Source organism: Puntigrus tetrazona, chromosome 9 (genome assembly GCF_018831695.1).
Source record: "Puntigrus tetrazona isolate hp1 chromosome 9, ASM1883169v1, whole genome shotgun sequence".
In the NCBI taxonomy this organism is placed as follows: domain Eukaryota; kingdom Metazoa; phylum Chordata; class Actinopteri; order Cypriniformes; family Cyprinidae; genus Puntigrus; species Puntigrus tetrazona.
The window spans coordinates 13838701-13857414 of NC_056707.1; the positions used below are offsets into that span (position 1 = coordinate 13838701).

General features: G+C 36.8%; 1 protein-coding gene across 16 annotated transcripts in view; it reads left to right on the top strand.

The window, feature by feature from the left end:
* The first annotated feature begins 2431 nt into the window (after positions 1-2431).
* The window catches only part of neb (nebulin), a 54225-nt gene continuing 37942 nt past the window's right edge, over positions 2432-18714 (top strand). For 15 of the 16 annotated variants that reach the window (XM_043249700.1, XM_043249706.1, XM_043249703.1 and 12 more), the window contains exons 1-41: positions 2432-2525; positions 3216-3329; positions 3560-3622; positions 6200-6262; positions 7120-7236; positions 7493-7600; positions 7765-7869; positions 7977-8081; positions 8176-8280; positions 8379-8483; positions 8671-8775; positions 8923-9030; positions 9547-9663; positions 10105-10206; positions 10286-10393; positions 10473-10577; positions 10667-10765; positions 11205-11309; positions 11396-11503; positions 11606-11719; positions 11815-12012; positions 12576-12683; positions 12779-12877; positions 12975-13079; positions 13174-13281; positions 13386-13697; positions 14122-14328; positions 14441-14545; positions 14641-14748; positions 14830-15141; positions 15231-15437; positions 15520-15624; positions 15958-16065; positions 16199-16510; positions 16605-16811; positions 16908-17012; positions 17118-17225; positions 17321-17632; positions 17743-17949; positions 18088-18192; positions 18523-18630. In XM_043249700.1, coding sequence (XP_043105635.1) covers positions 3581-3622; positions 6200-6262; positions 7120-7236; positions 7493-7600; positions 7765-7869; positions 7977-8081; positions 8176-8280; positions 8379-8483; positions 8671-8775; positions 8923-9030; positions 9547-9663; positions 10105-10206; positions 10286-10393; positions 10473-10577; positions 10667-10765; positions 11205-11309; positions 11396-11503; positions 11606-11719; positions 11815-12012; positions 12576-12683; positions 12779-12877; positions 12975-13079; positions 13174-13281; positions 13386-13697; positions 14122-14328; positions 14441-14545; positions 14641-14748; positions 14830-15141; positions 15231-15437; positions 15520-15624; positions 15958-16065; positions 16199-16510; positions 16605-16811; positions 16908-17012; positions 17118-17225; positions 17321-17632; positions 17743-17949; positions 18088-18192; positions 18523-18630 — 5367 coding nt within the window. In that variant the 5' untranslated portion in view covers positions 2432-2525; positions 3216-3329; positions 3560-3580. The remainder of the gene's footprint in view (positions 2526-3215; positions 3330-3559; positions 3623-6199; positions 6263-7119; positions 7237-7492; positions 7601-7764; positions 7870-7976; positions 8082-8175; positions 8281-8378; positions 8484-8670; positions 8776-8922; positions 9031-9546; positions 9664-10104; positions 10207-10285; positions 10394-10472; positions 10578-10666; positions 10766-11204; positions 11310-11395; positions 11504-11605; positions 11720-11814; positions 12013-12575; positions 12684-12778; positions 12878-12974; positions 13080-13173; positions 13282-13385; positions 13698-14121; positions 14329-14440; positions 14546-14640; positions 14749-14829; positions 15142-15230; positions 15438-15519; positions 15625-15957; positions 16066-16198; positions 16511-16604; positions 16812-16907; positions 17013-17117; positions 17226-17320; positions 17633-17742; positions 17950-18087; positions 18193-18522; positions 18631-18714) is intronic. The other variant, XM_043249701.1, reaches the window with a different exon arrangement.

Below are 18714 nucleotides of genomic sequence, written 5' to 3' on the forward strand. Positions count from 1 at the left end.
GAAGAATTCCACAATTTTTTCACAGATTGGATTGCCTCTGCCCATCTTTACTTCTGAGAGACTGAGCCTCTCCAAGACGTCCATTTTCCAGCTAATCGTGTTACCTGTATCAGGTAACAAATTAGTGAATAAAAGTGTGCAATTTCTGTTTAAACACTTATGTTCTTTATGTGGCCCATGTTATGTGAAAAGTCCATTCGTTTTTACTTGACTATAATAACCCTGTCCTATAAAACCCCTGGTATATCTGTTAATATTGTAATGCCATTGCAATATTAACATACATAAAATACATTTAGAAAATTCTGCTAGTTCGTTAAAAATGTTTTTATTTCATTAAAATAAATGACAAAAAAACTATTTTTATTAAACTTTTTTTGTAGACGCATGAAGTGTAAATGATTTTTAATGTGCAAATATGCTGTGTATATGAACAAGTCTATCTGGACATTGGTGTGATCGGTGTCAGTGCTGGCTTCTGCAGAGATGAGCGCTGTGCAGGTCCATCACTGTGGTATGAGGACACGCAGTCACAGCTGCCTCTGTCATTCAGCTCCGCCCCGCGCCTCACGATGGACATCTGAGGAACTGCAGGACTTCTGAATGGGAATGGCGGGAGGACGTCACTATAAAATTGTTGCATATATCACGTGTCTGGAGGTTTATAAGAGCAGTGTATTGTTGAAACTGTTCCTGAGACGCAATGATATAATGCGCTAAAGGAAATGGATCTATGGCCTCTGTGGCTGAACTTCATTATACCCTCTTACTGCCACTCAGGGATGCTTTAAAAATAGTGTCAGCTGTATTTTTGAGCGTCCCTGAATAGTTTTAATACTGTAACATGCTCGTCAGAATTAGATTAGACCCCAAAGAGCACAGGACGGTGAGACAGCTGCTGTCTGTGTGCTGAAGCACTCTGTAGACTACAGAGATCTGTAGAACCTCTTGCTAAAAAGCAATTTTTAATGAGCCCCTTAGATAATGTATGTGTGTTATACAATGATTTTCAAGGGGGTTTACGTCTTTTCGGGAGCAGCATAACGTACTGCATAAACAGAGTATTTGTAATGTTGCTTTATCATATTCTCAAAAACTAATCTTAATGAAAAATGTGAGAGCAATTTACTGTTGCTATGGTTACCATTTGAGTTAATGTGCTTATTTTTTGTTACTTACATTCGTTTTTTTACTGGGGGCGTTTGTAGGTTTTCATCAGTATTTTAAAAAGTATGCCCATATTTTAATACTTTTATAGATATGCCGTCAAAACTTGTCTCTTGTTGTTCTCTATTTTTAAGTGTTCTTTAACAATGAGTCAAACTAATTAAACTGATTCGTGAGCTGACGTTAATTCAGACCAAATCTAGCATTGCTAGTTCTGATTCTGACGGCTTCACAGACCAGGCTTAAGTTTAGTCCTAAACTAAATGTCAATCTGGGCTGTTTCAGCTGAAAGAAACTTGCAGTGACTGATCTTAAAACATGTCAGTGTTTGTGCATTGACTTAAGGATTAAGCATTGACCACACCAGCATTTTCTTATACTTGAATGTCCTAATGGCCTAATCCTGGTTTATGCTAAGACCTGTCTATGAAACTGGGCCGTATTTGGAGTAATATTTGGGGCTTGTGCTCTAACTAATTTGTAACCTAACTTTAAATCTTACTGAAATGTTTAAAACCCCTATTGAAAAGTATATTATACTTAAAAAGAAAAAAATACACAGTTTTATCAGAATTAACCCCTTAATTATCGTATAATTCCCACTCTGGTATTGACAAGAATAAAACAACTGTGAGAAATTGTAGGTGAATGCTGAACCAAATAGAATGTAAAGACATTTCATGTCAAAATACAGTCAAAGAACATTTAAGCAAAATCCAAAAGAAAATAAAAAGGGAATATGCAGACATTTATATTGCACTTAGTTATGTAATTCACTTATGATGGAATGTACACATGAGTATAGTACCTATAGATAGAATATTCACTGAGAATCAAATCATTCTTATCCTGATTCTAATTAGGTGAACAAGTCAACAGTTTATTTCCCTCTTGCCCCCAGCCTTGACCTGATTTCAGCCTTTGGGTTCCATGTACACTTGGATGCAAACCAGTCACCTCAAGAAGTTTCTCTGGCCATCTTCACACTTCACAGAGAAAACCTAATTTTATCTCAACTACTCCTCATACTGATTCATACCTCCACAGAACTGCATCTTTGTGAATGCAAGATCCCTGCAATCCCCTCATTCAAAGAAACCAGGTATATTGCAGTGTTTTCTTTTCTCTTCCTCATAGTTGTATTACTGATGATTTGCTGAACAGGTGCACTTTTCTGAAGGGTCGCTAATGTATATTTAGCTTTTGAAACCTGAGAATACTGCCCACTGATTGGTTGATAGGAGCACATGATAACCGGAGTGCCGTTGCAGCTGTGAGCTGTTGCCCAGCGTTTCTCAGGAGGGAAGAGTTGGGGAGGCTCTGGCAGCTTGGGAAACGTTTTAACTTTAAAGTCACCGGTAAGCAATGGAAAAACCACAAAATCAAACTTCACACCAGATTTTACTCTCCAGCACTCCTTGCATGGCCTGCTTGATTGGATTGACCATCTTCTACAGCCTGTTGGTAGATGGAAGTGATGCTCAGGGTGATGCTGGTCCTTAAACCACTGCCTGATAAGAATCATCTGACATTATTGGCCATCATTGCAGGAGCAACCAATTTACCAATCACTCAAAGCTGGAATTATTCCTGGACTTTGTTTTTCTTGGAAGACTATCTGAAGCACCTTACTTCATGGACAGGAGTTTGATAAAGTCCCATCCGCATTCCTCTCGATCTTTCTGATGAAAATGCATAGAAAACCATCATTTGATGTAATTTTCTAGGAGTCAGGTCCTAAAAAAGGGTAGTTAGTGGTCAGACCTAAATTTAACCTGCAGCCTCAGAAGGTATTGGAGCTCCACTAGCTAAACAAAGCCAGCCAATCAGCCCACAGCATTAGCTTACATGACAAATAGCTGGAGCGATTCAGAGCAGCTGTTGCAAGGCTTCAGCCAGGAGGCGCAGCGTTTTGGGGGGTCTTAGGTGTCAAACTCTCTCACCTACCAAGGCCTGCAGAAAAATTGATTTTTTGCTTTTGTTGATCTATTCACACTAAAGTATCAGCTCAGTCAGAGAAAAACTGACTAATTTTTGTCTTTGTTTAGGTTTGCAGGAATACATAAAGTGGAATAGCAGATTGGGACACGAGTGGATGGGAAGCGAACACCTTTCTTTACTGTAGGGTTGCTGAACTTCTACTGTAACCTTCTATAGTAAAGGTACGTCAGCTTCTACACTTTTTAGTTTGGTTCCTTAAGTTTAACATTAAAATTGATAGATCTTTCCTGGTGCATTGTGAACGTTGTGAGTGTCCTTCAAGTCTTAAAGTATTCAAAATAGCTTTTTATTTCTCACAGAAATTAGTGGAATGCTGTTAGTATTTAACTGCACATGTACAATGTAAATTAGCCTTGCTGGTGTCTGACAGTGTCATAATTTGCTTGTGTAGACTCACTAAATCTGTTTGAAGATGGCATCAGAAGAAGAGTATGATGAAGAGATTGTGGAGGAGGTAAGATAATATTTTATCATCTGTTTAGAGGTTCCCTACATTTAGTGAAAGAATGACAATAATGCTGCTCTTTATTATTTTGCTTAGCCCTTTGAATAGTTTATATAGGTTTTTTAACTTTACACCACACCATTCTTGATCCTATAGGTATAGTAGCAAACCCTATGAATAGTGATCTATGATACCTACACCGTCAGCAGTTCAGTAGGAGCTGCCATGTCGTATATGATTAGCAATGGATCCCATTTCAAATGACCTCTTCCTTGGAGTCTCTAATGCAGTAAATTCCATTCAATGCATGTTTTTTCTCCTGAAATCAATGTACCAATGCAGGCTCTTCAATAGATGTAATTCATTTCATACATTAACAAGATATCAATTACACAGTAAACCATCCTTCACGTGACAGTTATGTTATGACCCCTGCAGCATTTTTTCATAATCTGATAATAAGATCTTATTCTGAACATGCTAATGTGATGTTTTTCTGATCACAACAAACAAGCCTGAATGGAAATAACCATTGTTAGATATAATACTCTCAACTTTTTATACTAACAGTGGGATTATGTTCTGTTCAGAGCAACTAAATCAACTGCAAGCTTCATTACGAGCTGAAAAACGTAGTGTTATTTAAAAGCAAATGCAGACAATTTAAACGCAATTGCTTAATTAGTGTAATATTCCATGTTTTGTAGTATTTTGAAGAAATACGACAAAATTTAACCACAGCTCCTCTTGAAGCTTCCAGCACTTTTGTTTTTGTCATGTTATTGATTGAAATACTGTCTGTATGAATTGAAAATGTATGTCTGAGTGTTCAATGGAAGAGTGAAAGCAGAAGGTTGATACTTTAATTCAGTATTTCCATGAGAAATAGAGTTAAAGTAGACCTTGTATACTTTCATGCCCATTTCTGTTGAAGATATTTTATAGGGGTTTACCAAATATTGCATTTACCTGACTTCCCATTTATTAGGTATTATTTTTCAAACAAATGCTTTTGGATTCCCCTTTAACATATCCAGGAAATGGAAATTTGGCATTTTGAAGAAGATGAAAATCTCAGCAGAATATTTTGGAATATATACAATCTGATTTCACTACTACTTTCATCTACACTTAGAATAGGACCTGAAAGGTCATCAGCGTTAAGTAAGATGGCTTCTTTCAATGGATCTGTGGAAAGCGGAGATTCGCATTTTGTACTTTAGCATTTTGCTGATTTTTTTATAGGTTATAGTGTTTTATAGAAATAATGTAGCTCAAATAAAAACTACTTCTCAAATTTAGGCAAAGGTTTGTATATTTTTTTAATATGCTTTTCTCCCCATTAATGGAAAAAGCAGCCTTCAGCTTTGGCTGAGTTGTTCTTTCCAGAGATACAAATATAGAAGCGGACATCTACGGCAGACTCGCAGAGAGGCAAATGAGACGAGCTGTGTTGTAAATTACACTCCACTTGCTGTTAACGTCATGCTGTTAAAATGCTTTGGGGGGGAGGACCTGTGGAAAAAAACATCTGTAAGTGTTGGAGAGAGAGATTTTGATTCCCAGCATATTAAATTGAATATTCGCCATTTTCCATCTATCAAATCCTGTCTGTTATAAGTAAAAGCATGTACAAATCACAGGATCTTAAAACTTGCGTATTTCTGCTGTCCATTGGTCCAAAGAAAGAAGCCTCTAGCTCCTGTAAATTCATAGATGTTTTTTCCTGCTCTGGTTTCACACTATAAAAACCCTTCTGTGAAGGCCTTTGTGACGTGGCATCTAATTAGAGTTAGAGAGATTCTGTCATGATATCTGACTAAATACCAGTAGGGATAATTCTCTGGACAGTTAGAGATTCACGTGTGAGGCTGAATGTGATACACTGCTTTCAGACAAGTGTTTGTGTTGGAATTTGTTCCCTGACCTGCTGTTTCTATTTACTACCATGACAATAACATTAGCTGCAAATAATAATAGTAGTGAGGTCATTAGGGTGCTAAAATGTTCTTAGCACGAGCCAGTCATTCGGCTCTGTCAGTCATAGCCAGAGGTCTGCTGGGAAAACAACCGCATTACTAGATTTTTATTCCCTAAGCAGCTACACAATATGCTAAGTGAGATTTTTATAAACAACAACAACAATGTTTGTAGGTATAATATATGCTAGTTTTGTTTAGGAAGACCAGTATTAGTCATAAGCATCATTACATATCATTTTTAGATTTTAGTGACGCAAAAATACTTAGCAGGGAAATTACTTATATGTGTGGAAGGAGAGCAAGATACCATGGCCACAAATTAAGATTAACATTCATTTAATTACTTTCTATTAGTATGATGTGTATGCAAAGTTGTTTTGCTTTAGCTTCAGAAGTCTTTAGTACACAGGTGCAATTGTATTTTTGGTATTTTAGGCTTAAAAAATGAGTTGTTTGGGTATGCAAGTATTTCTGTTCACAATAGGTGTTTTAGCCAGTCCATAAGAACCAGAGCAGGAAAAAAGGTCACTTTTCTAGATTGTAGTGTTTCCCTTAAGTGTGTAATCATCATTTTGAAAGCCCAGAGTTTTTCCTATATTTATAGTACTACTATGAGGAGGGTCCATCAGTCACCACCACGACCACCTCAATGTCTCATGGTGTTGAGGTAAATGATCTACCCTGGTAAAAAGGATCTGCGTCCCTTCCACATGCCATGGGGGCTATTCCATATTCCTTTCACATACTAGCTCAGCTTTTAATAGTAAGATCTGTTTAAATGGTACCGATTTAAAGAGTGGATTATTAAACAAACTCCCTTGTTTAACAATTCATGAGTCAGTGAAAATAGAATAATATGTCCAGAGTAAGTTCTTTATATTGTGAGAGTAGCACAATTCCAAAAAATAGCCCCCATGTTTCAGAGCAATGCAAATGCCACAGCGCTAGTGATGACAGTGAGGGTGTGTTAATAGAGCTTTCTATATGTGTGTTAATGTGATGTTTACTTTAGTTTAAGTCTGTCTATGCTGTAGTATTATGTGGGGAAAATTAATGCCTAATGCGCTTGGTTTAACTGTCCCAATAGGGCATTTTCTTTAGTTTTTCTGCATGTTTTTTTGTCCAATAAATGTTATTAAAATAATTGTCTACCTAATATAAATGTATTAACCTGTCAGTGAAATGTGAAGTTTTCAAAATTCTGTATAACCTTTTCACTCATTAGTCATATTAAAAATAAAATACTAATCTGCACGTAAAACAAATGAATTAATATTTACAGAGGACGCTGAAGGTAAGTGTTGGACAATTGGATACTGAAAATTCATCGATTTTCTGCTTTGGTGTACATCAGTATAGGCTAAATTAAATTGTATAGAATCATGATGCTTGATTGCTTTTGTGTTTTGGTCCTCGAAGTGATGTAATGTTCCTTAAAGCGGTTTAGATTTCATTGAGGAAATTGTGAAAGGTGTTTTGCTGAACCATGTGCATCTATCTTAAAAGTTGATTGCTGTTTTTAAGCCTGGACCTGGTGGTCTTCCCAAACGCGCCGTTAGGAAGAAGGTGAAGGTGGACACCTCCAAGTTCATGACTCCTTACCTGGCACACAGCCAGAAGATGCTTGACCAGTACAGCCATGTAAGCAAATAACAGAGAAATTATTTTGTGCTATTAATCTGTAAAACTGCTGTTTTGTTCTTTCTTTTATTAAAGGTAATTAGATCCCACTGTTAATGATCATAAATGATGCTCATTACTGTGAATCGGATTATTTAATGAGACAACAGAAAAAATGCTATAATGCATTCAGTTAATCAGAAGTGATGGAATCTTACCAGTCTTATCTTGCCAACTCTATAATGCAAACTTGTGCAAATTTGCATGTTTTTTGTAGAATAAATACAGGGAGGCATATGAAAAATCAAAGGGGCAGCCCTATGAAATTTCGGCTGACACACCTGAGATGATTCGCATCAAGAAAGCCCAGGAGCAGCTCAGTGAGGTATGTACCTTTTCATTTTCCATCTCTTAGAATACAGATCTTACTCGTGGGGTGTTTCAACTGATAAATTTTTTTTAATCTTCTTATTGTCCATAACCAAACACATCTTAATTCTAGTAGATTGAGTAAATTTTTACTGACCATGAATATTTTTGGTAAACCAGGTAAAATACCGTATGGAAGGACTGAAGGCCAAAACCACCAGCCTTTATGATGGTGAGGCTCGTGAGATTGCTCACGTGAAGCACGTCTCTGACCTCATCAGCAAAGTAAGTGCTTGTGTCTCAACAATGACCACCCTACTCATGTAATCCTGACTTCTTACCTTGTGTTTTTTATCGTCATAACATAAGTTCTTCACGTATGCATTTTCTAGGTTCTGTACAGGCAAAAATGGGATGAGACTAAGGATAAGTACTTGCTCCCTCCTGATGCCCCTGAGTTGGTTCTTGCTGTGAAGAATGCAGCAAATTACAGCAAGGTAGATCTCTGATTTCTGTCTTGAGCACTAAAGTGATATTTATCAGTAATTTCTGGCTGATTTACCTTCTACGATGATTGAATATCCTCTTCAGAAACTGTACACAGAGGCATGGGATGAGGATAAAACCATGTACTATCCATACAGTGACAGCCCAGAGCTGCGCAGGGTGGCCAAGGCCCAACAAGTCCTTAGTGATGTGAGTAAACTTGTGATATTTTACTGTGAAACAAGTAAAAACAATAATCATTCAATTGTGTTGTGTTTTCAAAAATCTGTCGTGCACCGCCTTTACAGATTGTTTACAAGAAGGGCCACGATGAGCGCAAGGCAAAGTACACAAGTCTGGCTGATCCCCCAGAGGTTGAACTAGCCAAGAAAAACTTTGCCATTCGTAGTAATGTAAGACTTCTCTGAATTATTTTTGCCTTCTGAATCAATTTCCGTATTTCTGAAGTGTTAATAAAGGTTCCTTTTTAGTTTTCTTCTATCAGGCTGTCCCAGCCAAATTGATTGTACTCATAAAAGTCTTTGGGAATGAAATAGAAGCCATAGAAAGAATGAAAAACTATTGTTTAATTCTTCACAGCTTAAATATCATGAGGATTACAACAAGAACGTCAAAGGCAAATGGTGTGAAACCCCTTACTTTGATGTCGCTGTTGCTAGAATGGTTATGGACAACATCAGTGATGTAAGTGCAAGAAATCCATCATGCTTTCCAAAACATATTCTAATAGAATATTTCAAATAAATGCATTTATCAATTTAATATATGCATGTTATTAATATAAACATTTTGTGATATTAATATAAGTTTCACGCTTTGATTTCTTTCCAGAAAAAATACACGTCTGATTTTGAAGATATGAAAGACCAAATTTATTTTATGCAAACAGACACACCAACATACGCTTCCAATAAAAAGGCTCGTGAAGCTGCAAGTACGGTAAGTTTTGGGAATTTGTTTACAATCTGATACACTATTTTTTTTTTTCAATTAAACTTGGACATAAGCAGAATGTTTTAATTCTTCAGAAAAGGTAAGAAATGTGCAAAACAAACTAGCTTTAAAACATTAATGCATTGCCTCCTTTTTAAAAATAGAAGTGAGGTAGTACTCACCGATAGTCATACTTTTTTAAGACATCTTTTCTCATTGTCTGGAAATGACCTTCCTGTGATGACTCTTTAAACAGATCATGAGTCAGTCCAGAGATTGACATGATCTCTGTTGATCCCTGCTTACTCATTTCTCATTGCCTGCAACACAAGTGAGGACATGAAAAAAACTGGATTAGAACCGGAGTATTTTTATGCCCAGTAACTATAAAAGAAACAAGGGATGAGATGCAAATAGAGACTTGTTGTGAACATTTTGTGTTGACATGACAGGAACCCGTGACACATTTCGAGTTTCACAACCATTTGTCCTTTATTGTATGCATTTTTTCCACCTCAACAGGTCAAATATAAAAAGGACTATGAGAAGACAAAAGCAACGTCCGATTACAACGTTCTCCCTGCTACAGAGAACCCCCTTCTCAGACAGCTGAGATACGCAGGCACCATCTTGAGTGATGTATGTTCTTTAAAGTGGTCTGACTAAGGTTGTACGTAATAAATATTGTAACAATGCAGCTGGAATAAATTATATAAGTAAATACAAATACTGACAACATTAACAAAACCAATAAAGTCACAGTCAGTTCATGTCTAGAATCGAAAAGATTTTCAGAAGAGCTCTGTGTTATAGTGGTAATGAGTAAATGATGATTATAGCTTTATGATTCAGTTAGTGTGAATATGTAACTAATTTAAAATGATCAGGCCTGATAATTGAATGGAATTCTGTCTGTTTGGCACATACATTAAACCAAAACAATCCAAAATGAGTATTATAAAGCATTTCCTCTTATCATTTTGCTGTTTTGAGAATTTAAACAACTCTTTTTTGAAATAAATCAAGTTTATCTCGGATTGTTGACTTATTGCTGATATGCCTTTGTTTTGCCTTTTCTAGAAAGTATATAAAGCTAATTATGAGAAATCGCGGGGATTCAGCATCAATTACTGCGACACTCCCAAATTCAAGATGGACAGCGTATTGAAGAAATTCAATGATGTGAGTGATCGTTTTATCATTTGCTACGAACATTTGGTATTTCCGCAAACTTAAAATTTATATTGTTCTCTTTTGTCAGGTCCGTTATAAAGAAAAGTATGAAAATGAGGTGAAGGGTCATTATGTTGGTAGCTATGAAGATGTATTTACAGTTCATTGCCAGAAGGTGGAAGAACTGAAGAAGGAAGTAAGTTACCCTAATATACATATTTCAATCTTCTTAATAAAAAAAGTGTATTCACATTTGCTTTCTTTGTCTTTTAAAGCAACTCTACAAAGCTGATTATGAGGACATGAAAACGAGGTGTTTCTTCCCTCAAACTGTTACACCTGAATATGAAGCCAGTAAGAAACTTCAACAATGTCAAGATGTAAGTGTATATATATCTATATACATATATACCTATTTTAATGGTACAGAACCTGATCTTTGGTTTTTTTGGTGCATTTCTTTTTGCAGAAAGTTTATCGTCAACATCCCGACAAGGTGAAATTCACACAGGTGACAGACTCACCTGTTCTGTTGCAAGCTGCCATCAACGCCAAACAGCTGAGTGATGTACGTAAAAAGCTCGAACTATTATGACTAAACAAAACCAAAGAAAGAATTTTACGAGGCGGTCTATGGACCTTGTCAAATGTTGCCCTAGAAAAATCCCAACATTCATTATTATCATCTCAGTCCCGCTGACAATAGAGTAAATCCCTTGACATATTATTAGAGCTGTTGTCTGTGCTATTTCAAGGGTACGTTACAGGCAATCAAAGCCTAATAAACATTTAAAACCAATCCTTTTAAGACTGAGGAGCCATCTAGTGGTGCCCATCAAGCTCACCCTGCTTGACTTCACTTGAAAATTCTGGGAAATTTTCTTGGGCAATGTGACTTTATATACTATATACATAATTGTGTATGAACATGTAAGATAATATTTTTACTATACTTTTAGATTTGCTGTAGAATATATTATCGTTGACACTTTTTCTTCTTTTTACAGCTCAACTACAAGGAAAAGTATGAGAAGGAGAAGTTTAAGTGTTACCTCCCTCCTGATTACCCCTTCTTCATTCAATCTAGAGTTAATGCGTATAACCTTAGTGATGTAAGTTCATTCCATTCCCATTCATAGCAGTGAATTTGACTGAAACCTGATCGTAACGCATCACTTTCTCTATTTCATGTTCACAGACGTGTTACAAATTTGAATGGGAAAAAGCAAAAGCAAAGAAATTTGAGGTGAAAGGGGATGCAATTTCGATCCTTGCAGCCCGCGCTCACACTAACATCGCCAGCGATGTAAGAAAATGGGATATTTGGGTCATTTGAAAAATATTATGTAAACAAAACAATGAAAAATATTGCAGGTAATTGTGACACTGATATGTTGTTTCATTTTAGGTGAAATATAAGAAGGAATATGAAAAGAACAGAGGACAGATGATTGGGGCCCTCAGCATCAACGACGACCCTAAGATCATGCATTCAGTGCATGTTGCTAAGATCCAAAGTGAGGTAAGGTTCAGCTAGGGCAATACTGATGACTTATATACCCAACCCTGAAGTTTTTTTATATCAATATTTTGATCATCTGAAATTGTCCTGAACAGCGTGGATACAAGAAAGACTATGAGAAGATGAAGACCAAGTACCATACTCCACTGGACATGATGCTTGTGACACTTGCTAAGAAATCTCAGGCCATTGCCAGCATGACTGGCTACAAGAACATCCCAAACCGTTACCTCCTCCCTTATGACAGCTTACCACTGGACCTGGCAAAGAGGGCCAATTCTATTCAGAGTGATGTAAGAAACCCTGCTGCTCTAGACACACTAGAATGAGCAAAGATTCACAAGTTCAGTGTTGACAAGTGTATTTTCCATTCCTGTTCTAAAGTATTTATTGTTGAAACATGAAATTGGGTGAGAAAGACTGTCTCTTTTAAATAGCCAATAGTCTCACATCACAATTGCAAACCGTGCTATTCTATATTCTATGCTGTCTGACTGCCTGATGTTCTTTTCAATTGTAAAACAAATAATTCTAGTCAGAAGTGGATTGTATCTATTTGAGAATATAAATATTCAACATTTTAGGATTGTCATTAATGTTTTGTAGCATTTTGAAAGAAAAAAACACAAAATCTTACATGAATATATCTGCTAAAAGATCTTTTTAAGAGTACTCCAAAGTAAGGCCACAAATACCAGTTTAATTTGATGAGGTTTTTATGTACAACAGTTTAATGTTCAGCCTGTTTACATTTTAAATGTATTTTCAAAACTAAATAAGATGTTTTTATGTTTATGAATACAAACCAAGTCCACATAGCAAAAATTAATCATTTTTTTGTCAATTGTAACCACAGAATGAATACAAGTCTGAATACAATAACTACGTCAAAGGAACACCTTGGGTGCCTTACGGCTCATTGGAAGTTGAGAAATCCAAGAAAGCAGGGGCGATATTAAGTGAGGTATGCCACTTCCATATTTTAACCATTTAAGGAATTTATCTCTATTGTCATAATAATGTAACTTTGATATTTCTTTCTTTCTTTCTCTTACTTAGAAAAAATACAGACAGCATCCAGACACTGTACCTTTTACTGCTATAGATGACCACCCTCTTCAGCTGCAGGCTAAAGTCAACCAGATGATCCGAAGTGATGTAAGCAAAAACAACTAATTAAACATGGGTAAAAGTTGTTCTTAATAAATGAAAAACCAGCATGTTTACGTGATCTGCACATATTTCCCCACTACAGCTGCACTATAAAAAAGGTCTAGATAAAATCCTTCAGAAAAACTCCCTGCCTCCCGATGTCCCAGAGTTCCTTCAGGCCAGGTGTAATGCCTACAACATGAGCGAAGTAAGTGAAAATGCCCCAATGTTTCATGGTTTTTGGCATATTATTTTTTGCAAAGTTGGTGACACTGTATATCAATTGAATCTCTGCTTTTCAGAAAAACTATAAGCACGAATGGCTGAAGACTATTGCAAAGGGGTATGATTTGAAGCCTGATGCCATCTCTGTTCAAGCTGCAAAGGCAGCAAGACATGCTGCTAGTGATGTAAGAGATCCATTCACAAGTCCAAAAAGAAAACAGATGGATTGAAAACTGCAGCGTGGAACAGATTGATATTAAATAAATTGTCGATTTAACATACCTTTCAGGTTCAGTACAAGAAGAAGTATATGAAGGACAGAGGCCATCATGTTGGCTTCCGTAGCATCCAGGATGATCCCTTGCTGGTGCACTACATGGAGGTGGCTAGAATACAGAGTGATAAACTATACAAGAAGGATTATCACAAGGCTAAGCTGAAGTACCACTCTCCTGTGGACATGTTGAGTGTTGTGCAGGCTAAAAATGCCTCAAAGGTTCAGACATTTGCAGGATACAAGCAGCATTTTCATAATTACACCCTGCTGCCTGGTGCCATGAACCTGGAGTTAGCTCGATCCATGAACCTCAGCTCCAGTGATGTAAGAAACATTTAATCATCTTAAACTATTTATGTGACTCTCTAATCTAAATTTACACAAACTGTAGCATCATGCTTATTTGTTAACACTGATTGTACAGACTATATGCAATGCAATAAAATAATTTGGGGGTTAGTAAGTAATAAAATTAAAAATAAAAGACATTTATTCTTTTTTTTTTTTTTCAGCACTGGTGCATTATATTGATCAAAAGTGACATATGATATAAAATATAATGTTAAAAAATATCCTGAAAAGCATGTATCACAATTTCCACAAGCTTTTTGAAGAATAATGGCTGCTGAAAAGTCAGCTTTGCCTTCACAGAAATTAATAATATTTTAGAATAAATGTTTAAATATAAATAATATAGTTTTTATTCCTGTAAATGTGTTCACTAATGTGCCCTGTTTAATTTCATTAGGTTCAATATAAACAGGATTATGAGAACTACGTAAAGGGTACTGGCTGGATCCCTATTGGTTCTCTGGATGTTGAAAGGGCAAAGACCGCTGGTGCAGCTCTCAATGAGAAGAAGTACAGGCAACACCCAGACACTATCAAGTTCACCAGCGTTCTGGACACCCCAGTCATGGAACAAGCTAAACTGAATGCACAGCAGCTTAGTGATGTGAGGGACAAATGCATGCTGCTGTTTGGTGTCCATGATGAATTTTCATAAAGAAGTATAAATATGTTTAATTTATGTTTACTATCTGAATCATTTCAATTTGTTTTTCCAGAGGCTGTACAAAACCAGTGGTGAAAAGTTCATGCACACTTACCATCTCCCTGCTGATGCACCAGAGCTTCTGCAAGCCAAATACAATGCTGTCAATATCAGCAAGGTAAGAATGCTGCATATCTTGTACTTTATATGACCATGAGATGGTTAATAGTATCAAGTTCAGCTGGAAGCTTGTATTTCCTTTTGCCTTTGCAGACATACTATACCTACGCACACAAGCAGGATCTTCTGAAAGGACATCAAATGAAGCATGATGCCATTCCTATCCTTGCTGCGAAATCCTCTAGAGATATTGCCAGTGATGTAAGCAAGCATACATTTAATTTATTTATATTTAAATTGTTGGAGTGCATTGTTGATATTCAGCTGTGTTGTTCTTTATAGTACAAGTATAAGCTTGCATATCAGAAGGCTAGAGGCCACCATGTTGGCTTCCGTAGCCTCCGGGACGACCCCTTGCTGGTGCACTACATGGAGGTGGCTAAGATGCAGAGCGAGAAGAACTACAAAAAGGATTACCACAAGATCAAGCTAAAGTACCACTCTCCTGTGGACATGTTGAGTGTTGTGCAGGCCAAAAATGCCTCAAAGGTTCAGACATATGCAGGATACAAGCAGCATTTTCATAATTACACCCTGCTGCCTGATGCCATGCACATTGGATTGGCTCGCAACATGATGGAGATCCAGAGTGATGTAAGCACAAAAAGGCTATGCTGATAATTAAACCTAGGATGACTGCTGTTTTGACAGAATGATTAACAGATCACTTTTTATCTGTTCAGAATGTGTACAAATCCGAGTTCAATAACATCTTCAAAGGAGCAGGCTGGGTTCCCATAGGTTCTATAGATGTTGAGAAGGCCAAGGCTGCCAATAAAGCCCTTGATGAAAGATCATACAGAATTCACCCCAGTACGCTAAAATTTACCAGTTTAACAGATCAGATGAACATGGTTTTGGCCATGAGCAACACAAAACTACAAAATAAAGTAAGTACACTTCGTATTGTGAATAATAATCAGAATGATCATCAAAAACTGATTAATGAGTTTGCTTTTAATTTAATTTTAGTCTGCCTATAAAGCATCTGGAGAGAAATTTATGCACACATACAATCTACCAGCTGATGCCCCAGAGTTCCTGCAGGCCAAATATAATGCCCAGACTATGAGTGAGGTGAGTAAGAAGCATATCAAATCTAAATTAATAAACGGGAAACACTTTTTTAAAATATGATTTTGTGTTAACATTGGTTTATTATTATGTCATGTTAACTATTGCATTAACAGTTGCCAGTGCATTCAGTCTAATTGTGTTACCACTAAAGTCTCTTGCAGATTTTTTTTTTTAATGTCATTCTTTTTTCATTATTGTTATGCTATGACCTGATTAGTTAAATGTATTTTATTTATAAAATTGTATTTATTACTGTTAACATTATTATCACCAATGAAACACTAAAATAATGTAGATGTTTAAAAACTTAATTAAAATTGTATTATTTTACAGTCACTTTACAAGGCACAGTGGCTTGTGGACATTGCTAAAGGCTATGACATGAAAGCTGATGCTATTCCCATTGTTGCTGCTAAACAAGGAAGGCACATTGCCAGCAATGTAAGTGTGAAGTATATCTTGCGTTAAAATGATGAAGTCCTGTTCAGTACATAAAAAGTACCAAAAAAATAACATTTGCAATTACACAATGAATGTACTTGACTGATTATAATCCACTGTTCTTTGATCACAGTACCAATACAAAAAGGCATATGAGAAAGCAAAAGGTCACCACGTTGGCTTCCGTAGCCTCCGGGACGACCCCTTGTTGGTGCACTACATGGAGGTGGCTAAGATGCAGAGTGAGAAGAACTACAAAAAGGATTACCACAAGATCAAGCTGAAGTACCACTCTCCTGTGGACATGTTGAGTGTTGTGCAGGCCAGAAATGCCTCAAAGGTTCAGACATATGCAGGATACAAGCAACATTTTCATAATTACACCCTGCTGCCTGGTGCCATGAACCTGGAGTTAGCTCGCTCCATGAACCTCAGCTCCAGTGATGTAAGTCCATCCTCTTTTAGATCCAAAAATACCATTTGGAGGGGGTATGATGGGTTTAACAAAGGTATTAAACATTATCTTTGTTGTCTTCCAGGTTGAGTACAAAAGTGAATACAACGCCGTCATGAAGGGTATGGGTTGGGTGCCCATTGGTTCACTGGCTGTAGAGACTGCAAAGATAGGAGGAAAGATCCTGAGTGACCACAGGTACCGCACTCATCCCTCCAACCACAAGTTCCACAAACTTATGGATTCTATGGACCTTGCATTGGCTAGTGCCAATAATAAAATCATGAACAAGGCAAGTATAGATTCCGTTTTTTTTTTTGTTTTTGTTTTTTTACTGGTTTAAAATTTAAAAGTCAATCAATGACATTTTAAATGCTTTTGGTTGCAGAAATCCTATCATGCTGCCTGGGAAAAAGATAAGCTCAAGATTCATGTGATGCCTGACAGTCCTGATATTGTCCTGGCCAAGGCCAATGCATTGAACATGAGCCAGGTAAGAATAACTATCACATTCATTCAGAACAGCCTATTTAATTATTAAAAAAAAATTCCAGTGTGTTCCATTGCCAATTCCATTGCCTTTTCTGTGCATTTTCAGAAACTCTACAAAGCTGGCCTTGAGGAAATGAATAAGAAAGGCTATAACCTCAAACCAGACGCTATTTCGATTGTGGCTGCCAAAGCCAACAGGAATATTGCTAGCAATGTATGTATCCTATCTATTTTCATGTTAGTACTTTCTAATAAATGTTTGGAAAATCATTCATCCTTTCTGAGAAATTCATGTTTCTGTCTTGACAGTACAAGTATAAGCTGGCATATGAGAAAGCCAAAGGTCACCACGTTGGCTTTCGTAGCCTCCGGGATGACCCCTTGCTGGTGCACTACATGGAGGTGGCTAAGATGCAAAGTGAGAGGAACTACAAGAAGGATTACCACAAGATCAAGCTGAAGTATCACTCTCCTGTGGACATGTTGAGTGTTGTGCAGGCCAAAAATGCCTCAAAGGTTCAGACATATGCAGGATACAAGCAGCATTTTCATAATTACACCTTGCTGCCTGGTGCCATGAACCTGGAGTTAGCTCGCTCCATGAATCTCAGCTCCAGTGACGTAAGTCCATCCTCCCTTATGTCCACACATGCTATATGGAGGGGGTAACTCAAAACCTGTGGAACTCAAGTACTAAAGTAAGATTTAACATTGTAATTGTTGCCTCCTAGGTTGAGTACAAGAGTGAGTACAACGCCGTCATGAAGGGTATGGGTTGGGTGCCCATTGGTTCACTGGCTGTAGAGACTGCAAAGATAGGAGGAAAAATCCTGAGTGACCACAGGTACCGCACTCATCCCTCCAACCACAAGTTCCACAAACATATGGATTCCATGGACCTTGCATTGGCTAGCGCCAATAATAAAATCATGGACAAGGTAGATTATACTTTTTAATAAACCAATATAGCAATTACTCATCACTTAAGTGTATGTGCATGTAATCTGATGAAATTTTGATTATTTGGATTCTTTTGTCTGATCAATAAATAATATTTGAAATGTGATTTATTATAGCAAGCATACACAGATGCTTGGAACAAGGACAAGACAAATATTCATGTCATGCCTGACAGTCCCGAAATCATTCTTGCAAAGGCTAATGCAATCAACATCAGCGAGGTAGGTGTATTCTATGTATTTGCAGAATATTTACAAGAATATTTTAACAAAAAGTACTTATTGAGTAACATACTGTAAAAATGTATTCTTTTTCTCTTCTAATAATTGGTTCTCAGAGCACAATCAAAACTTTTTGCATTGTGTCTGAACAGTAGAATTGTTTCCTTTTTGTATAAATGAATCTGTTTGAATAAAGCAGTTGAGTGAATGTATCAGTGATTTATAAAAACACTTACATTTCGTCATCTACTGGTAATGTAACTTTTGGAAAGAGACAATCCCCTGTAAAAACACTATTAACATGTATAATTTGTGTTGTTTTAAATACAGAAAGCATACAAAGCAGGACTGGAAGCCCTGAAGAAGAAAGGTCATGACCTCAAGGCAGATGCTGTATCAGTGGTTGCAGCTAGAGCCTCCACAAACATTGCCAGTGATGTGAGTTACTCGGATAGATTATGAAATATTTTTGTCACTGGTGTTTTCTAAATATAAACATTTTTGACTTCTGTAAATATTCTC